This window comes from Protomyctophum bolini (genome assembly GCF_963924005.1).
Source record: "Protomyctophum bolini genome assembly, chromosome: 5".
Lineage (NCBI taxonomy): Eukaryota > Metazoa > Chordata > Actinopteri > Myctophiformes > Myctophidae > Protomyctophum > Protomyctophum bolini.
Genome location: NC_137866.1, coordinates 26170851 through 26189971, shown reverse-complemented (window position 1 = coordinate 26189971; position 19121 = coordinate 26170851). Strand labels below are relative to the sequence as shown.

The 19121-nt window shown below is 42.0% G+C and overlaps 2 protein-coding genes across 3 annotated transcripts; both read left to right on the top strand.

The window, feature by feature from the left end:
* Positions 1-398: 398 nt before the first annotated feature.
* Positions 399-2928, top strand: LOC308316354 (vesicular inhibitory amino acid transporter-like; the record flags this gene model as incomplete). Its single annotated transcript, XM_080764925.1, has 2 exons — positions 399-794; positions 1741-2928. The coding sequence occupies 2 exons, from the start codon at positions 399-401 to the stop codon at positions 2926-2928; spliced, it is 1584 nt and encodes a 527-aa protein (XP_080621051.1).
* Positions 2929-4662: 1734 nt separating this feature from the next.
* On the top strand, positions 4663-19044 carry bpifcl (BPI fold containing family C, like). 2 transcript variants are annotated; one of them, XM_080763330.1, is made up of 16 exons: positions 4663-5009; positions 7567-7678; positions 7899-8010; positions 9303-9434; positions 9872-10027; positions 10139-10196; positions 10855-10915; positions 11007-11098; positions 11932-12108; positions 13729-13788; positions 14221-14391; positions 15357-15424; positions 15533-15575; positions 15673-15733; positions 16136-16212; positions 17840-19044. In XM_080763330.1, exons 1-16 carry the CDS (start codon positions 4932-4934, stop codon positions 17924-17926), a joined length of 1545 nt encoding a protein of 514 aa, XP_080619456.1. In that variant the 5' UTR covers positions 4663-4931; the 3' UTR covers positions 17927-19044. The 2 variants fall into 2 exon arrangements, with proteins under 2 accessions (XP_080619456.1, XP_080619457.1); XM_080763331.1 differs by having other exon boundaries at positions 4928-5009; positions 7553-7678; positions 17840-19039.
* Positions 19045-19121: the final 77 nt, after the last annotated feature.

The following is a 19121-nucleotide window of genomic DNA, read 5'->3' as shown; positions in this document are numbered from 1 at the left end:
GATTTATACGAGGAAACGGCTTTCGAGACTTTTTTTGTGATTTAATACACCTGCTAGGCTACATACTCGAGGAACTATATTGGTCTTTCTTCTGTTGCGGGGATTTGTTGTGCAGGCACCCGTTAATTTGGATGCCGTCCCAGGAGGTATCCTATATTATAGTAATAGTAGGCTACTAATTGGGAGGGATATGGATATACTGAAGAGCTGCTGTGAATGTCATAATTGGTTATAGAGGCTATAGCACGACGCCAAGGCAACAGGCATGGTTCTATAGCGGGATCGAGGTAACTGAAATAAATTAACTCTGCATGCATCTGCCAATCATCTCTATACGCACCAATCAAATTTTCACCACGAAAAAATAATATCATTTTTTTTAAAATAAATTCTGGGAGATGGCCCACCTAATCCGACACAAGCTGACAAACAAACTGACCAATGCGTCCCACACGGTGTCCCAAAAGTCCAAGGCCAAGGTCAGCGGCGTGTTCGCCCGCCTGGGCTTCCAGGCCGCGACGGACGAGGAGGGCTTGGGTTTCGCGGAGTGCGACGACTTGGACTATGACTACAGGCAAGGCATGCAAATGGACGTCCTTCCCGGGGACGAGGAAGGGGGTGAGATGGAAGGAAACGGGGAGGTAGACGCAGGAGGAGACAGCCACTACCAGAGAGACGGGACCACTGGCCCCGTGAGGAGGCCCTCGTCCCTCAAACCCAGCGGCTCTTTGGAGGAGGACAAACCAAAAATCACCTCCTGGGAGGCGGGGTGGAACGTCACCAACGCCATTCAGGTATAGATATTAAAGACGAAGGAGAAAAATGCCCCTGAAAATGTCATCATGTCCATTTAATGAAGCAGTTATACCACCGGCGGCCCTCAATGCGTTTGTTTGAAGCCCATCACATGTTTGTGGTATAGCCTACACAGTGGATGATGGATCTAAAAGTCACCTTGAGTTGCTAATATTTAAATTTTATAAGATAAAATATTTTGAAAGACAAAGAGAAAATCCTTATTGGACTTTCCCGAATTCTATACAGTCTGATATTATGGTAAAACAGCGAGAAAATAAACGAATAAAATGTTGTATAGTCTATGAATTTATTCAGAACCTTTCTATCGATTTTATACATTTGCTATACATAACGTGTTTATTCTCCCGGATCGTATTCGTAGCAGCTATATAAATTAAGATTTATATATTCAAATCTTTTTTATCAGTAGAAAACAGTTGCTTTATCCTCAGCAGGTCCTGAATGTCTTTGATAGCCCGAAGCGTCACGGCAGTTTATCACCCATGCGATCAAATTGACCGTCATAGCAATTAAATGTACAAATGCAAATGTAATTGTCCTTATTGTATAGGCCTACCTCAATTCGTTGTTTCATGTTTTATGGAAGGAAACCATATCTTTAGGGAAATCCAAGGGAGACTTGCTTGGGGTATAGGCCTACACGTATAACACACACACACACACACGCACGCACGCACGCACGCGCACACACACACACACACACACACACACACACACACACACACACACACACACACACACACACACACACACACACACACACACACACACACGCGCGTCTATTTCATGATATGATAATGCATATATTAATAGGTTTAGGTTATTATTATTATTAATATTATTATTATTTTTTATTGTGCATTTGGACAAAGTGATGAGCGTATAATTGGGCCCTGATGATGAGCTTGTCTGTCCACACAGGGCATGTTCGTCCTGGGCCTGCCCTACGCCATCCTCCACGGAGGCTACCTGGGCCTCTTCCTCATCATCTTCGCGGCGGTGGTGTGCTGCTACACCGGCAAGATCCTCATCGCGTGTCTCTACGAGGAGAACGAGGACGGCGTGCTGGTGCGCGTGCGGGACTCCTACGTGGACATCGCCAACGCGTGCTGCGCGCCGCGCTTCCCCAAGCTCGGCGGCGTGGTGGTGAACGTGGCGCAGATCATCGAGCTGGTCATGACGTGCATCCTGTACGTGGTGGTCAGCGGGAACCTGATGTACAACAGCTTCCCCTCGCTGCCCGTCTCGCAGAAGGCCTGGTCGGTGGTGGCCACCATCGCGCTGCTGCCGTGCGCCTTCCTGAAGAACCTCAAAACCGTGTCCAAGTTCAGCCTGCTGTGCACGCTGGCGCACTTCGTCATCAACGTGCTCGTCATCGCCTACTGCCTGTCGAGGGCGCGCGACTGGGCCTGGGAGAAGGTCAAGTTCTACATCGACGTCAAGAAGTTCCCCATCTCCATCGGCATCATCGTGTTCAGCTACACGTCGCAAATCTTCCTGCCCTCGCTGGAGGGCAACATGCAGAAGCCCAGCGAGTTCCACTGCATGATGGACTGGACGCACATCTCGGCGTGCGTCCTCAAGGGCCTCTTCGCCCTGGTCGCCTACCTGACGTGGGCGGACGCCACCAAGGAGGTCATCACGGACAACCTGCCGTCCACCATCCGCGCCGTGGTCAACCTGTTCCTCGTGGCCAAGGCGCTGCTCTCCTACCCGCTGCCGTTCTTCGCGGCGGTCGAGGTCCTGGAGAAGTCAATGTTCCAGGACGGAGGCAGGGCCTTCTTCCCCGACTGCTACGGCCCCGGCGGGCGCCTGAAGTCGTGGGGCCTGGGCCTCCGCGTGGCCCTGGTGGTGTTCACGCTGCTCATGGCCATCTTCGTCCCGCACTTCGCCCTCCTCATGGGCCTCACCGGGAGCCTCACCGGCGCCGGGCTGTGCTTCCTCCTGCCGAGCCTCTTCCACCTGAAGCTCCAGTGGAGGAGTCTATTGTGGCACCACGTTTTCTTCGACGTCGCCATTTTCGTCATCGGTGGCATATGTGCCATATCGGGCTTCATTCACTCAGTTGAGGGGCTCATAGAGGCGTATAAGTATGACCTCCATGACTGAGAGCTCCAGGAGGGTTAGCAGGTTACAACCCCTATAACTCTAAACCCTCACATTGAATGGTGATGTCATAATAGGCTCTCACTTGGCACACGATGACCCATCACCCTATATTGTCGACCAACTTGACGCAGAAGTTCACGGGGATTATACGAGTGTTACATTATATTTTTTATTCGTTGGTTTTTTGCCTTCGTGATTATGTGCAATAATAGACTTTACATCAATACGTGTATACAGGCTATAATTATGTACATAGCCTTCTTCTTATACAGACCACGACGATCATTAACGGGCCATGTGTGTACAAAGGTTACCCTATACGCAGCAGCAGTCCCTGCGTTAATGTGATGTCCGCCAAATGGGTCTAAATGTGAGTGTGTTTATATCCAGGGAATGGCATATTATGTAATAAAATAATGGGGTGAATATGTCAGTATTTGGTTTTGAGCTGCTATAAATATATCATTTATCTGAGTACAGAGCCGTATAGGTATACTGTAGGCCAGGGGTGGGCAACTGGCGGCCCGGGGGCCACATGCGGCCCCCACCTTCACTTAATGTGGCCTTCAGGTTAATATCAGAATACTGATATAATATTGGTTCCAGCTGTTTACAATTCCACAACATGTGAACATGACCTGCTTCAATTACTTCAGTCTAAATTAGTAGCTCAATGCTCAACACACATATAATTAAAGGCATTTGAAATGACATAAAAATTTACATTTTCAGGATTCCAATAAGAATATAGCAAAAAAACGATCTACAAGCTCAATTGAGCTTGTAGATCGGCTATTTTTGCTACGACAGTAATATATGGCCCTATAGGGAGTGAGTGTGGAAATATAGTGGCCCTCTCCATCGTCAAAGTTGCCCACCCCTGCTGTAGGCCTAATAGCCTATAGGTGCTCTGCGGAATATAGTGAACCACCATATGAATAACTTCAGTGTAGCTGTTTGAACAACATTAATTCGTATATTTGCTTATTTTTCTTCTTCGATTGTAAAGTCTATAGTGGTCCTCGTTGGCACATTTGTTTTTGATGTTTCAAATGTCGTTAGGGATGAACTTTGAAGTGAATTCAAGTGCAAGCAAGTGTGGGTCGTCCTCTATGTGTTCTATGAAAATCGTTTGTCCGTTAATATTCTCTTCCTGTTGAAATTGTTCGGTGTGCTTTAATGGAATTAATCATGCTGTGAGAGTACTTGTTGAAATGACGGATAAATAAATCAAATAATTTATGGCTGGCGATTCTAGTGTCTTTGCCCGTTAAATGGAAGCACGATGGTTTGAGAATGTTTGTCTTGTCCAAGGTATAGCAGCATAATTATGTAAAGAAAAGAAAACTAAAGTCGTGGTTTTTATTCATATAAGTATTGTTTTTTCTTTAGTTTTGATTCAAAACGTTTCATTTCTGTTAGCTGTCAAAACAAATCACGGGTTGTTTACCTTCCCTTTGCTTTGCTTAAAAAAATGATTGTGACATTGCGTGCTAATGAAATAAAAACTGCGGACTTTCTCGTGATAGGCATTATGTGAAATGACTCATGCACCAGTCGCCCCTTATTCTCTTCCTCCTCTTCGTTTTCTTCTATTTTATTCTTTATATTTTTTTGTCAGGAATCAGGATGCAGTGTATAGCCTATTATACCGCATGCCACACGTGACGCTTAAAGTCTATTCATAAATGCCACATGTGTTTTTTTTACGGTGTTCACTGACACTGTTTCATTTCAGAAGAAGACAGCTATAGGACAGACAGCTCTTGTGCGACAATAATTAAACCCTCGTGATTGTAGTTTGTAGCTACACCCATCCCAAAATCAGACACATTCATCTGTGCAGCCTGATCTGCTCTCTTGCCAGGGCGTTCTTTTTATGGAGCACACACTGTGAAATACCGAGTGTACAAATGGACCTGAAATGATTTTCTTTACTGTGTAGGCGAGTTTCACTTCTCAAGTTCTCAGTGCAAACAGTCAGGAGACCGAAGTCTTTAACCATGGCCAAGAGGGAAGTTGAGTCACAAACCAGGCTCTCAAGATCAAACGACATTCACTTGGACTTGACAGAAATCCTGGTAAATATGGTTTTATTTCATTTCAGACTAAAACGATTGTTTCTGATTGAGTATGGTGTAGTGTACATACATGGGCATGTGCTGTTTTTGTATTAAATCAAATTACTTCAGTGCTTTAAATATAATATAGCCTATTTTAGAGTCATGCTGGCCATTATCCACCTGGGCATGAGATCCAAATATTGATCAGAGAAGGTCTGAGAAGCCACCCACTTCCAGTGTTCACAAAACATTATTCACACAAGTTTGTCACCGAGTCAAATGGTAAAATCTTTGATCAATGTTGAAAGTTGTGATTTCAGTTGCTCTATTTGCAAAAAAAAAAAAGTGTTTCCATGCTGAAATTGAATGTATGTAGAAAAGGTAACAGAATCAGACTTTTAGAATCTGAGTAGGCTACTTATAAGTAAGAGTAAGAGTAAGAGTAGGCTACTTCTTTTTGAGAAAGTTGACTCAAATATTAGGTTATACACTATAGTCAGTTGAGAGTTGACACCCTTTGCAATTATGTGCCCTTGCTTTGTTCCAGTGAGTGCTTACCAGCTAAAATTAGATCTACAGTAGATGATTAACAATTTAGATTGTTTGCTTCCCATTTTGACACATCAGTTTGCAGAAGGTCCTTCCACTTTAAGAATGATATAAAGGGAAGGGGAGGCTTGTGAGGAAGAACATCCCTGACCCAAACTAACCCTCAAACACCTGATTGAATTAGAATGCCACACATTACATCAGACCTTCTGCAAACTGTTGTCACAAAATTGTAAGCACACAATTCTCTATAGAATGTAATTATAGTTGATTAAAGGGATATAGTTCACCCCCCAAATGACTTTTTTCTATCGATTACTCACCACATGGAGACTTGAATTCATTCCTTGAATTTATTTAGTTTTTGTCGCATTCCTATAAGCCAATAATTGTATGACCAGTAAATCCTTATGGAGACACAAAGGAGACTCTTTTACACGCCTTTTAACGAATGATATTTAGACTGCAGTCTATTCTGCTATATACTTCCAGTTCCGCACTCACTCACGAACCAAAGGAAAAACATGATTGGATTGATTATGATTCATATAATGGCTAGGTACGGATATAACCCAGAAGGTTATATACCAACGTTCAACATTTAAGCACAGTGATTGTCGTCTCCCGCCAAGACCCCATTGATACTGAAATGAGTATGTGATGACTTTGACTCAGTCCTTCTATACTAGGTGACCTGCAGGATGCTGTGATGACTTTGACTCAGTCCTTCTATACAGTACTAGATGACCTGCAGGATTCTGTGATGACTTTGACTCAGTCCTTCTATAGGTGACCTGCAGGATTCTGTGATGACTTTGACTCAGTCCTTCTATACTATAGGTGACCTGCAGGATTCTGTGATGACTTTGACTCAGTCCTTCTATACTGACCTGCAGGATGCTGTGATGACTTTGAAAGCTCTCAGTCCTTCTATACTATAGGTGACCTGCAGGATGCTGTGATGACTTTGAAAGCTCTCAGTCCTTCTATACTATAGGTGACCTGCAGGATGCTGTGATGACTTTGAAAGCTCTCAGTCCTTCTATACTAGGTGACCTGCAGGATGCTGTGATGACTTTGAAAGCTCTCAGTCCTTCTATACTATAGGTGACCTGCAGGATTCTGTGATGACTTTGAAAGCTCTCAGTCCTTCTATACTAGGTGACCTGCAGGATGCTGTGATGACTTTGAAAGCTCTGTCCTTCTATACTAGGTGACCTGCAGGATGCTGTGATGACTTTGAAAGCTCTCAGTCCTTCTATACTAGGTGACCTGCAGGATTCTGTGATGACTTTGACTCAGTCCTTCTATACTAGGTGACCTGCAGGATTCTGTGATGTCTTTGACTCAGTCCTTCTATACTAGGTGACCTGCAGGATTTTGTGATGACTTTGGCTCAGTCCTTCTATACTAGGTGACCTGCAGGATTCTGTGATGACTTTGACTCAGTCCTTCTATACTAGGTGACCTGCAGGATTCTGTGATGTCTTTGACTCAGTCCTTCTATACTATAGGTGACCTGCAGGATTCTGTGATGTCTTTGACTCAGTCCTTCTATACTAGGTGACCTGCAGGATTTTGTGATGACTTTGGCTCAGTCCTTCTATACTAGGTGACCTGCAGGATTTTGTGATGTCTTTGACTCAGTCCTTCTATACTAGGTGACCTGCAGGATTTTGTGATGACTTTGGCTCAGTCCTTCTATACTAGGTGACCTGCAGGATTTTGTGATGACTTTGACTCAGTCCTTCTATACTAGGTGACCTGCAGGATGCTGTGATGACTTTGACTCAGTCCTTCTATACTAGGTGACCTGCAGGATGCTGTGATGACTTTGAAAGCTCTCAGTCCTTCTATACTAGGTGACCTGCAGGATGCTGTGATGACTTTGAAAGCTCTCAGTCCTTCTATACTATAGGTGACCTGCAGGATTCTGTGATGACTTTGAAAGCTCTCAGTCCTTCTATACTAGGTGACCTGCAGGATGCTGTGATGACTTTGAAAGCTCTCAGTCCTTCTATACTAGGTGACCTGCAGGATGCTGCCATCCTTGATAATCATGCTGCTGCTCGCTCCGTGTTGTTATGGAGAAAATCCTGCCATACAAGTCAGTTTGACCAACAAAGGACTTCAGTATGGTAAGCAAATATCAAATAGTACACCTTTTGTCCGTTCAGTCCAATGTCATATAAAACAAAAGGAGTTGGGTGAGTTATAATAACTTTATTTATATAGCTTGATTAGAATTCCTTTGAATATACAGAAACAGGACTCACTCTTAGACGAGAGCATAATCAGTACCCCCAAAAGTCCAAACTGTTTCTATTTCTCCTTTTCTCCTTGTACCTTATACCCAAGGGAGTCATATAGGTGCAGGGTGGATGCAGGAGAAGCTGCTTGGAATGACCTTCCCAACCATCAGGGGTCATGTCGACACCTTTTTGGGACCTGTACCATACCAACTTGTCCAGTAGGTTTTTTGTTTTTTATTGGATGCAATTTGTTTTCTATGCCCAGCTTTGTGCGTACCACAGTTTGATTGATTTGATTGGCTGAGCATGGAATGTGATGTATGATGATAAGAGCGCCCCTCAATTCACACAAGTTAGATGTTCTTATTGGAACAATAGCCAAGTCAGAGAATAGTTATACAGTGTTATACTATTTGGCCAATCACATGGGTCACTATAGCTCAAATGGTGAACCACTGATGAACCACATGAAGCAACCGGGTGAACTACAAGTTCATGCCAATGTTTAAGATCCTATACAAAGATGCCCAATGTGTTATTGGTAATTCTAATGCAGTTCCCGCTTCATTTTAGACCATGCAATTTTATCTATAACCGAAAACATTTTCTATTTAGTGACAATAACATTGATCTATTCACAGTCTCATGTTTTTCCAGCTGCATGTCGAATGGGGAAGTTCTAAGTAAGAGTTTCACTTCCACTTAACAGTAAGCCATGATGGCCTGAAAATGAAATGAAGGTTAGTTAACTGTCAAAGTGGGCAGTGACTGGTGGTAACCAACAGCAATGGCAACATTAAGATTGGCAAACAATTGGCATGTGAGTGAAAATCCCACTCTGGCTGTATGGCCCTGGAGGAGTATACTGGCATGTACTGTAGACTTTCATTCCAGTACAAGTTCAGTCAGTGTGTGAAATCAGATCGTGTTGGATTGGAAAAAGCTGCATACCATGGCAACATAATTAGATTTCTAGCCACAAACAGTATTATGAGTCATGCATGGGTCTTCAACAGGGGGCCTGGGATCCCTATGGAGTTCTGAGATGTACTAGGGGTCCACACAATATAGGACCTCAAAGTCTTAACAACAACAATTAATTATGACTCATTTGTTATTTATTTAAAGTAAAGGTGGTTGGTTTTTCGGAAAACCAATGGAGAAACGCCACTAAAAATCCGCGTGGGGACCTTTATTGTCTGCAAACATTTAGCAAGTGTAGCCTAAACAAACAAAAATCATTGAAGCATCAAAGCTGCAGCATCACTTGGATGTCCACCACACCACACAATTGTCAAAGAGAAAAATAAAATATGCAACATAATCTTATCCAATATAGCCAGGGTTACGAGGTCCCTGCTTCATCGCTGTCTCAGCTAAGGCCTGAAAAACATAGAGGACCCCTGCAAAATATCAAAGAGAACAGTACACTGCACAAAAAATGACTCGACACAAATGTTAAATACCAACACCTCTCTAAACCTGTCTTTGATCTCTCCCCACTCCCCAGCACCACTGTGTGTCAGTGTGATTTTCCAGAACCATCTATTGAGTTCTACAAGGATGTTACAGGATTCAAGGTTTCTCTCACTGGCCTTAGTGTCGCTCTAAAAGGCTATTGGTCGATGCGCTATCATTATGTGTAAGTAATAACAATAATCAGGTTGTGATGGCTTGCATATGTTGCTCTGGCATTTATGCATGCACCAAAATCATCTGTATAATATTTATGTGCAAGGAAATCTACATTTTGAAAATAATTGTCTATTTTACCCCATAACTACTTACAGCCAAAAGTATATATTTCCTACCAGGGGTCATCTTTGATCCCCTTCTTTTGTCCCCATCACACCAAATTCCTCTCCAAAATAGCCTATCTATAAGCTTGAGCTTTTAGTTATGCCATTTTCACAGAATGTTCGCACCAAAAATAGGGATACTAGGGTTCATATGGTTGAGTATACTATAATTTTAAAAAGGATGCTTAAGTTACGGTGTAAATCTATGTGCTTATTTACCATCAAAGGTCTACCCAGCCTGTTGATATGTGTTGGTTTATGTGTATTTCCACTTTTCCAGTCTTCTGAGTGGAGCATTCAAGCTGGGAGTATTTAATCTGGATTTGACCTCTATAGCTGAGGTTGGGAGGGATGCCAATGGACGCCTTAACATCTCCAGTGTAAGCTGCAATGGTACTGTTGGAGAAGCAAGAATGGCCTTCTATGGTCGGAGCAGGTAAAAAGGATGAATAGACGGAAAGGCAGACATACATATATCAATAAATAAGAGTGTCTTCCTAGAAATCATATGGCAAATGTATAAACCTTGCCCCTCTGTCATGCATAGTTGGGTCGCCCGGCATCTTGTGGACCTTAATGCAATCAAAGGCGAAATAGAAGAGAAAGTGAGTACTGTCTGACCCATGAATTCCATTTTGATTCAATATATAGGGGAGAACAGGGTGGGTGGGGGCTATGATGGCCGAGTGGTTAAGGCGCATATTATAGGTTCAGATTGTTCTGATGCAGCCTGACAGCGATTCCCGGGTTTGATTCATGAGCCTGGCGGACCCTTAATGCAGGTGCAAGTCTCCATGACTCTCCCTGCTTCCTGTCAATATCCACTGTACTACTGTAGAACTCAATAGATGGTTCCGGAAAATCATCATACTGAGTCACAGTGGTGGGACGAGATCAAAAGACAGGTTTATAGAGAGGTGCTTTGATTTAACATTTGTGTTGAGTCATTCTTTGGGTTGAACTCCAATTAAGACGGGTGGTATTCAATGAAGTGAACACAAGCCACCATACTATAGGAGAGGACTAATTAGTTCTGCAGTGCTCTCTCTAGTTGAAGGTGTGCCAATTAATGTAATCACAAATCACCTGGTCTTTTTAAACTGGGGCTAACACTTGTTCCAACTATTACAGCTCCACAGTCCACACCCCTTGAAGAGACAGCAGGACAAATAATTAAAAGCGCAGTAAAATCCCAGTACATGCTCACAGCTGACAAATTAAATTAATGCTAAATCAGATTTAATGTACATTACCCTGTCCCAGATCTGCCCAGCAGTAAAGCAGCACATAGTGGACATGGAGCACCATCTACAGGAAATAAATGGTAATGCAGCAAATAGCATTCAATTCTGTATATGCCTACTTTTCACCCATGCACAATTTGTATTCAAATGCACTTTCTGTTTTATTTACAGTATCATTCAAGGTGAATCAAGATCTGGCTGTGGACATGGCTCTCACCGGCTTACCTTTCATGAATAGTTCAAGTCTGAGACTTGATCTAAAGGTAACTAAATATCTCAGAGTTGATGGTTAATTAAGATGGTTGAGCTCTATTTGCATGTAACTAGCAATCCCTCAAGCTATTTCAGACACATCTACTTGTTAGACATAAGACTGAAGCTTATGGCTTGCCGTGAGCAGGTATGAGGTTAGTCACTCACTCAACAAGACTTTGACAGGACACCATGGTTATATAGAGGGCTATAAACCTGCATACTGTTCGGTATAGCTGGACAAAATGGTTTACGAGTAAAATCGATGTATCGACAAAACATAAATGTTGATGTTTAATCTATACGGCTGAGTGCTGTGTTCTTTAATATAAACTTCCAAGCATTATCTACACACAATAAAGCGGAATAAGCAGGGAGAGATAGAGAGAGCGTTAGGGAAATAGACAGACAGAGTAGTAAGTAGCATTAATACTAGTGCAGAGGATGAAGTTCACATAAGTGCAAATGTAGCTTACAACAAGTACCCCATCGACAACAACATCATCATGAATGCTTTCAGTGTCTCAATATTGTATTTGACACATTGTACATTATATCACTCATATTGAAGAACTCAGAACTAGTGCCGCGCTACAAGCTTGTAGATCTGCTATTTTTTTTTTATCTTGAAAATGTGGCACAATTCTTTGAATATATATTCTTTCAGAGCGAACGTATTTAACTCAAATCTTTGCTTCTGGGCGGCCAATTACGTATATCTTTTGGGGTCCTTGACATGAGCCATTTGTAGAATTGTCTTCAGGTCTAAATGGGGGTTTTATGATCATTACCATGTTTTCAAACCTTATAATGCAACTGCATGCACATGTCTCGTTAATGAAAGGGAGAACTCTACAGTATCAAACACCGTGAGATCCCTCCCTTCAAGGCTCAGCCATTCACACTACCAGAACAGCAGGCCTCCATGCTGTCAGTTGGCCTGTCTGAGTTCACAGCCAACAGCGCCTCCTATGCCTACTACTCAGCTGGACGACTGCAGGTCATCATCAACGACAGCACGGTGAGTATGATTGGTGTGTGTGTGTTTGTGTGTGTGTGTGTGTGTGTGTGTGTGTGTGTGCACGTACGAGTGGGGGAGACCAGCAGAAATGACAGGCAGGGATCAACATGTTGTGGCCACCTGAGCAAGCTGCCTGCAGTCCAACAGCCCATTGAATCAATGTCCATACACACGCACACACCACACACGCACGCACTCACGCACACACCATATTACAATCTAATGTGCAGAGGATGGGGCTTTTTTATCACGATAATACAGTAAAGTAAACTGTGGGTTGCAAATTCTAGGTTTGAGCAGAGTGGAGCTATCCATGGTGCTGAGTGGTGCTGGACAGGTCATATCTGTCCATGGTTCTGAAACACATGAACTGTCCATTTCACTGAGCAGTACTAAGTGGACAGGTGATATCTGTCCATGGTTCTGAAACACATGAACTGTCCATTTCACTGAGCAGTACTAAGTGGACAGGTGATATCTGTCCATGGTTCTGAAACACATGAACTGTCCATTTCACTGAGCAGTACTAAGTGGACAGGTGAGCTCTGTCCATGGTTCTGAACCACATGAACTGTCCATTTGACTGAGCAGTACTAAGTGGACAGGTGAGCTCTGTCCATGGTTCTGAACCACATGAACTGTCCATTTGACTGAGCAGTGCTGAGTGGACATGTGAGCTCTGTCCATGGTTCTGAACCACATGAACTGTCCATTTCACTGAGCAGTGCTGAGTGGACAGGTGAGCTCTGTCCATGGTTCTGAACCACATGAACTGTCCATTTGACTGAGCAGTACAGAGTGGACAGGTGAGCTCTGTCCATGGTTGGTTCTAAAGCACAATACAGGAGCTGTGACCTGTCCATGGTGCTGAGTAGTATGGTGGACTGGACAGGTGAACTTTGTCCATGGTTCTAAAGATCAGGAGCCAAAGGCTGATATTGTGTAATCAGCTATCTAGCTATAATGTTCTATAGTTATTAAGAATTCAAAAAAGAAAACATACTAAAGGAAATTATCTGGTAGACTTCTCTCGTCTCCCTTCCATCATTAGTTATAGCTACAGGATGCTAAACCGATTGATGACAGTTAACTTAGTTGTCAGAAGATCATATGAACCAACCAACAGCTGTTCCAAGGCTATTGTCTAGTTTGATTAGGGCCTTGATGGACAGTCAGTCATTCAAGGAATCAATATGTAAAAAACAAAACAATCCATCCATTATCTTTCCATCCATCTATTTCACCATCTATCAATCCATTCCTCAATTCAAGACCATCATTTTAGTGCGTTTTAAGTGCATGTGCAGTGGTAGGATGTTTTTTCAATATTATAACAAAATATGGCAAAGAAGTTTAAACTCGCCCCCGATAGGGCCACCAATCTCTTTTGCGATGCATTGTGATTTTGAAGATCGACTATTTTTCGTGAATGTTCCCCCTAGCATAGCATGCTGGTGGTTAAAAGTATATTTTGATGCCAATACCCAAGTACATTTTTAATACATTGTTGTTGCTACTTGCTACTAAATATCTGAGTACTTCTTCCACCACTGTGTTTGTGTCAGTCTGACGTTACAGTAACATGCTTCACCTCATCCGTTTCTTTACCATCCATCTCAGTTACCTCCTGGCTGTCCTCTCCACCTCAACACCAGCTCCTTTGGGCTATTCATTCCTCAGGTGAGACATTGTATATGTTAGTAGAACCTATTTGACCTGTCTCATTGAATGGGACAGTAAACACTTGTTATACATGAAACTGTTATGTTCTATGTATGCTGCTCGTCAGTGACGATGATCAACATGGGGGGAGGTTCAGAGGTCAAGGGAGCAACTCACATTCTTGGTTTAACCATTTAGTTGTTATTAAGATCAATTACATTGCTTACACCAGAACTCTAATTATCAATGTTGTAAGACGTACGTGAAATACAGACGGATGTACATACGTACAGAAATAAATGTATTTCTAGTGCTTGGTGTAAACGACCCTTTATACTGTACTGTACAAGGCAAACAGATTATACATCAAGAGATGATAAATCTCCCTAGCTGTCACTCCTCCATGCACGGTGGATATTTCATAAAACGCTCTTAATTGTTCACCTATAGCTTCCCAAGCTGTTTCCAGGTCTGCTGATGGAACTGCAAGTGCAGGCAAAGGCAACACCCAACTTCACTTTCCACAATGGCTCTATCAAACTGGACCTGTTAAACTGGACTATTAAAGCCTTTGCAATCGAACACAATGCAACACGTACCCCGCTGTTCACTCTCAATGTTGTGAGTACTTAACTGCATTATCTGTGATTGAAATGAATGTGACTGTTGCATATTTTGTCAAGCTACCAAGTGATGTAAAACGCTTGTAATAATGATGATTTGTCCACCAGAGGGTGCTGAAAACTGAAAAACTCAGCTATGCACACCTATGTTGCAGTCAAGTCCTTATCCTTATTAACCACATGAGCACATTGACATCACATTGACATCCAAAGCACAGCAGTTAGTGATAATAGGCATGCATGTGTGCCTGTGCATGCATGCATGTGCACATGCGAACGCACACACAAATGCCCCTGAGGTCGGCCTGATACAGAGAGTACATCCTCTGAAGAAGATGGTGACCATGTGATTATGTACATTATGGCTGAGTGGTCATTGTTTATAGATAAATCACAGACCGGCTGATTTACCGCTGACACGACAGCAGAGGTGGTTAATCAGCCTGAAGGTGATTTATATATAAACAATGACCACTCAGCCATACATTATCCGCTTATTACACGGCCACTTTTATACATAAATTAATAAATTGACCCAAAACACAACAAAACAACTCGTATTTCCTTGCTTGGTAATGAAAGTATTCCCATAAGTGTCGGAAAACAAGGAAGTGAGTTGATCAAATAGAATCCATTTGTGGGTATACTGCTTTGTCTATTTCTCGCTCAAATGTTTTCAAAAACATTTTTGAGAGCAATGTTTTGCTGTAAATGACACTGTAAGTGTGTGTTTACATGGCATGTCCTGTTGGAAACAGCAGTAAATCAGCGTAGTAAGTGCTCCGAGGGTCTGCTATAGAGCGGAGCGGTCATTATCCAGAAATAACAGACCGATGAATTTGGTGATTGACCAATCAGAATCAAGCATTCAACCAAGCCATGTAATAAATATAAATAAACAATATTGTCGGATCTCACCTGTCGCGGAAATGTAATGCAAACTTCTGTTTATTTAATTTGCAGGACTCTAAATTCAGTGGTAAGGCATGGATCGACACTGGGAAACTCAAGGGTTCCATAGAGATGGACAAGTAAGTATAACATCCTGGCAACATTTACATTTTGAGTCTATACTATAGCCTACTATTGCTATTTTCTCATTCTCACATAGTAACGCTGCGGTCTTTTTGCAAACACAGTATTAAGCTGACACTGGCATCAAGTGAAGTGGGACCATTTCAGGTTTGTCAGAAATACATCACAATGTCAGTCAAAATGGATCCTGAAATCAGGGCTAAGTTGTTTTAAATAGTGAGTGTAACTTAATGTCACCTTGCAGACAGCTCCGTTGGAAAACCTTGCCAAGATGAGTTTAATGCCTTTCTTGGCTAAAGTGAATGGTGAGTCTGAACAAATAATAAACTTTAAACTGAAAAAACTTAAAATATAATTGCATAGACATGGAATCATAGTACCATGCTATGTATACTGTAATCTTGGTGTTTGTAAGTTAAATAGAGGTTTGCTATTCATATCATATGAATAGCAAACCTCTATTTATAGACTATATAGTCAATAAATAAATACAGATTCAGGTAGATCTGAATATCTGTGTCTAGTCAGGACTATGTATTAGAATTAGATGTTTCTAATGGGCTTAGTTGAGGGACTATAACATCACTGTTACAAAGACGAGCTGCAAGAACAGAAAGCAATCTGTAGTATTATCCCATATAAGTATACCTTTTTACATTGTACTTTTGAACTCTATATTTGAAATGACCTGTAATTGTTTGTTTTAGAAAAACTGGAATGTGGGTTTGTTTTACCCAGCACGCCACATGCAAAGTTGATCAACTCTGTTCTGAAGATAGAGGAGGTTTGTATCCTATTTGAGAATTCCTGTACATCTACATACCTCCAAACATACATACACAACACCTCCAAAGATACATGCAGACACCTCCAAAAGGGAATGCAAGTTGATTGATTGAAGCATTACACTTGTTTACAATAGGTCCCACCGTTTTCAATTCATCATAACATTTAGAGACGTACAAATATACACTTCTATATAGCCCAAAACAGGAAATCATCATAGAGATAAAAAGGAAAAGAATCACACCCTTGTGAAGTGAGTGGTGCAACTCTGTGTGGGGGTTCCCAGGGGTGGGGGGGGGGGGGGGGGGTACCAGACCCACAGGAACGCACCCAGGGTGCCGGCCCGGTTCTGGCGAGCCGCCACGCGTCCGAAATGGTTGAGAAATGACCGTGTGGCGGTCCCTCTACTGTACCCTCTACTGTACTGTACTGGCACACCCGAAAGCATCATATATACAGTTAATACGTGCGTGTGTGTTTGCGTGTGCGTTAGGTTGCGCACAGGTGGTGAAAAACAACCATGCTGTATTCGTGCTCATACCCAGACACCCAGCCAGCCAGCCACCCACCCACATAGCTCCGTAAGGGAGTGGTTGCACCACTCAAAATAAAACATATAGTGAGGGGAAAAGGGGGTGGGTGGGGGATTCAGATTAAAAAGATTGAAGATAAACACAAACGTCTTTACATCTCTTCTCTGTACATGTTTTAACCACTTAAGCCATATATTACACGTCGTCCTACAACTAATAGTGGATCTACAAGATCACAAGCTAAAGCTAGAAATCGTGTATATTTTCTGAATACAATTGGAACAAAATTGGGGAAATGTAGATTGAAATGTTAAATTCTCGAAATCTTTTGCCTAACATGCGTGAAATAGGGAAGCCAGCCAGGTTAAAAGTGGTTAATGCATGCCTGGTCAGTCATAATAAATGTGATGCGAGAGATAGCAGCTTTGGGCATTAGGGCAGATTTGAGTATTAAGTTAATTCTAGGTTCAATCAGTTGAAGTTTTAAGAAAAAGAAGCACAACAAGTTTCGGCCCAAGGGCCTATGCTGCTGCATGCCATCTATCTTTACTTTCTTTACTTGTATTTGAACAATTCTAACGGTATGTACGGTAGGTGCAGCTGCATTTCATAGGGCTCATTGCATTTGATCTAGGGCATTGGTTTTCAACCAGTGGTCCGGAGACCAACAGTGGTCCGTGAGGTGGTTCCAGGTGGTCCCCAACTAAATTATGAAGAATGGCAACCAAATGGACCCTCATAGATTTTAACTCGTGAGAGCGTACAATGAAACCAAATGGACCATTACGGGTCCATAGTTTCATTGTACATCTGCATTACTTAATTTATAAGATGTCTACACTATTAGAGAATGTAGATTTTTATATATTTTTTGATCAAACTGTTTTCTCTACTATGGTATGGTACCACTACCACATCACGTATCCAAAGACAACAAAATATTCTTTAGTTTTGGGTCTGCTAGGCTAAATCTCATCAAATGGTGGTCCGTGGCTCAAATGCCAAATAAATAATGGGCCTTGATATGAAAAAGGTTGAAAACCACAGATCTAGAGTTTAAGTGTGCTCACTCTTCTCTTCTTGCGCAAACAGGGGTTTATTGTCCTGTCCTCGGATGCTGAGCTGTCGCAGAGAAACACCGAATGGAACCAAAAGACGACGATGTACTGGACTTTATAATGCTGGTGCATCTGTAGACACATGATAGACATTTTATCATACAGCATTAGACTCCCATCCTTCATTTTTCAGATTGTATATCTAATTAATCAGCTGTTGTTCTCTGATTAGTCTGGGTGTCAAGACTTACATTCCACAACTTTTGGCTCATGCAGGGCTGTAAACCTTTCAGAATTCTATTAATCAGTTAATAATTACAACCATGGAAGCAATCATGGGAAGTGAGGGGCGCTAATATTTAAAAGTCTAACTCATGTTGATTAGGTGATGTAATGATGATGTAAGACAAACGGTGCCAACACAAACATTAAATTCTCTTTATTGTTAATGGCATTTAATGTTTGTGTTAGGGACAAGATGACATTTTCCCTCCATTGTCAATGGCGTTTTTAAAACAAACATTGAACTAAAAACAAACATTAAACCTGTATATAGGAGGGGCAGGGGCTAGCACCCCTCAAAAACAATTAAATACGTGTGTTGGGCGCTAATATTGTATTCATAGGCGACGGTTCTGGGGGTCCTCCCTCAGAAACCTTTTAACAGAGTAGATGCAAATCCCTGTATTCTGGTGCCTTTTAACAGTTTGTAATTTCATCCATTAACAAGCTAATGACTTGTGATCCATCTTTAATAATAACCACTCATTGTTTACTTATAGGTTAATATGTTTGTTATGATTGCATGCATGTAATGACAATTTATCATAGATATCATATGGAGTGTATATGTGTATTGTGCATACATAATGGAGTGTATTCACACAGTAATATATAGGCCTACAAAAAGCGCCTAGAATGGTCATATATATATTGCACCTTGACTGAAATGTTTTATACACAGCCACACCGTTTTCTATTAAAGTCTGATATGGTGTCTGTATCACAAAGTATTCTAAACTGTCAAATCCTTTTGATCACTCACCTCAGTGAACTGAATCTGTAAAAACATGTACTATTTGGAAAAATGAGAGGACATATGGGTATAAATGAACCTGGCTGGGTAAAGTAGGCTAAGCCTTGCAGCCATGAGGCCTCACAGTCCCTGGGGCGGACACTCTAACTACAAGGCCACTGGCTGTTTGGCTAGCATAAATAAACTCATTACTATTGGTAATATTGACTTAATACTTCCTCCTTTTTCACATTTCATGTTGTCTAAGGCTTCATTCACACGTACCAAACACCAATCATGC

Coding starts and splice junctions, on each gene's coding strand:
- bpifcl (XM_080763330.1), top strand. CDS start 4,932: ATGGCCAAGAGGGAAGTTGAGTCACAAACCAGGCTCTCAAGATCAAAC. Junction 10,916..11,006: donor CCATCTACAGGAAATAAATG/GTAATGCAGCAA, acceptor TTTTATTTACAG/TATCATTCAAGGTGAATCAA. Junction 12,109..13,728: donor TCATCATCAACGACAGCACG/GTGAGTATGATT, acceptor CATCCATCTCAG/TTACCTCCTGGCTGTCCTCT.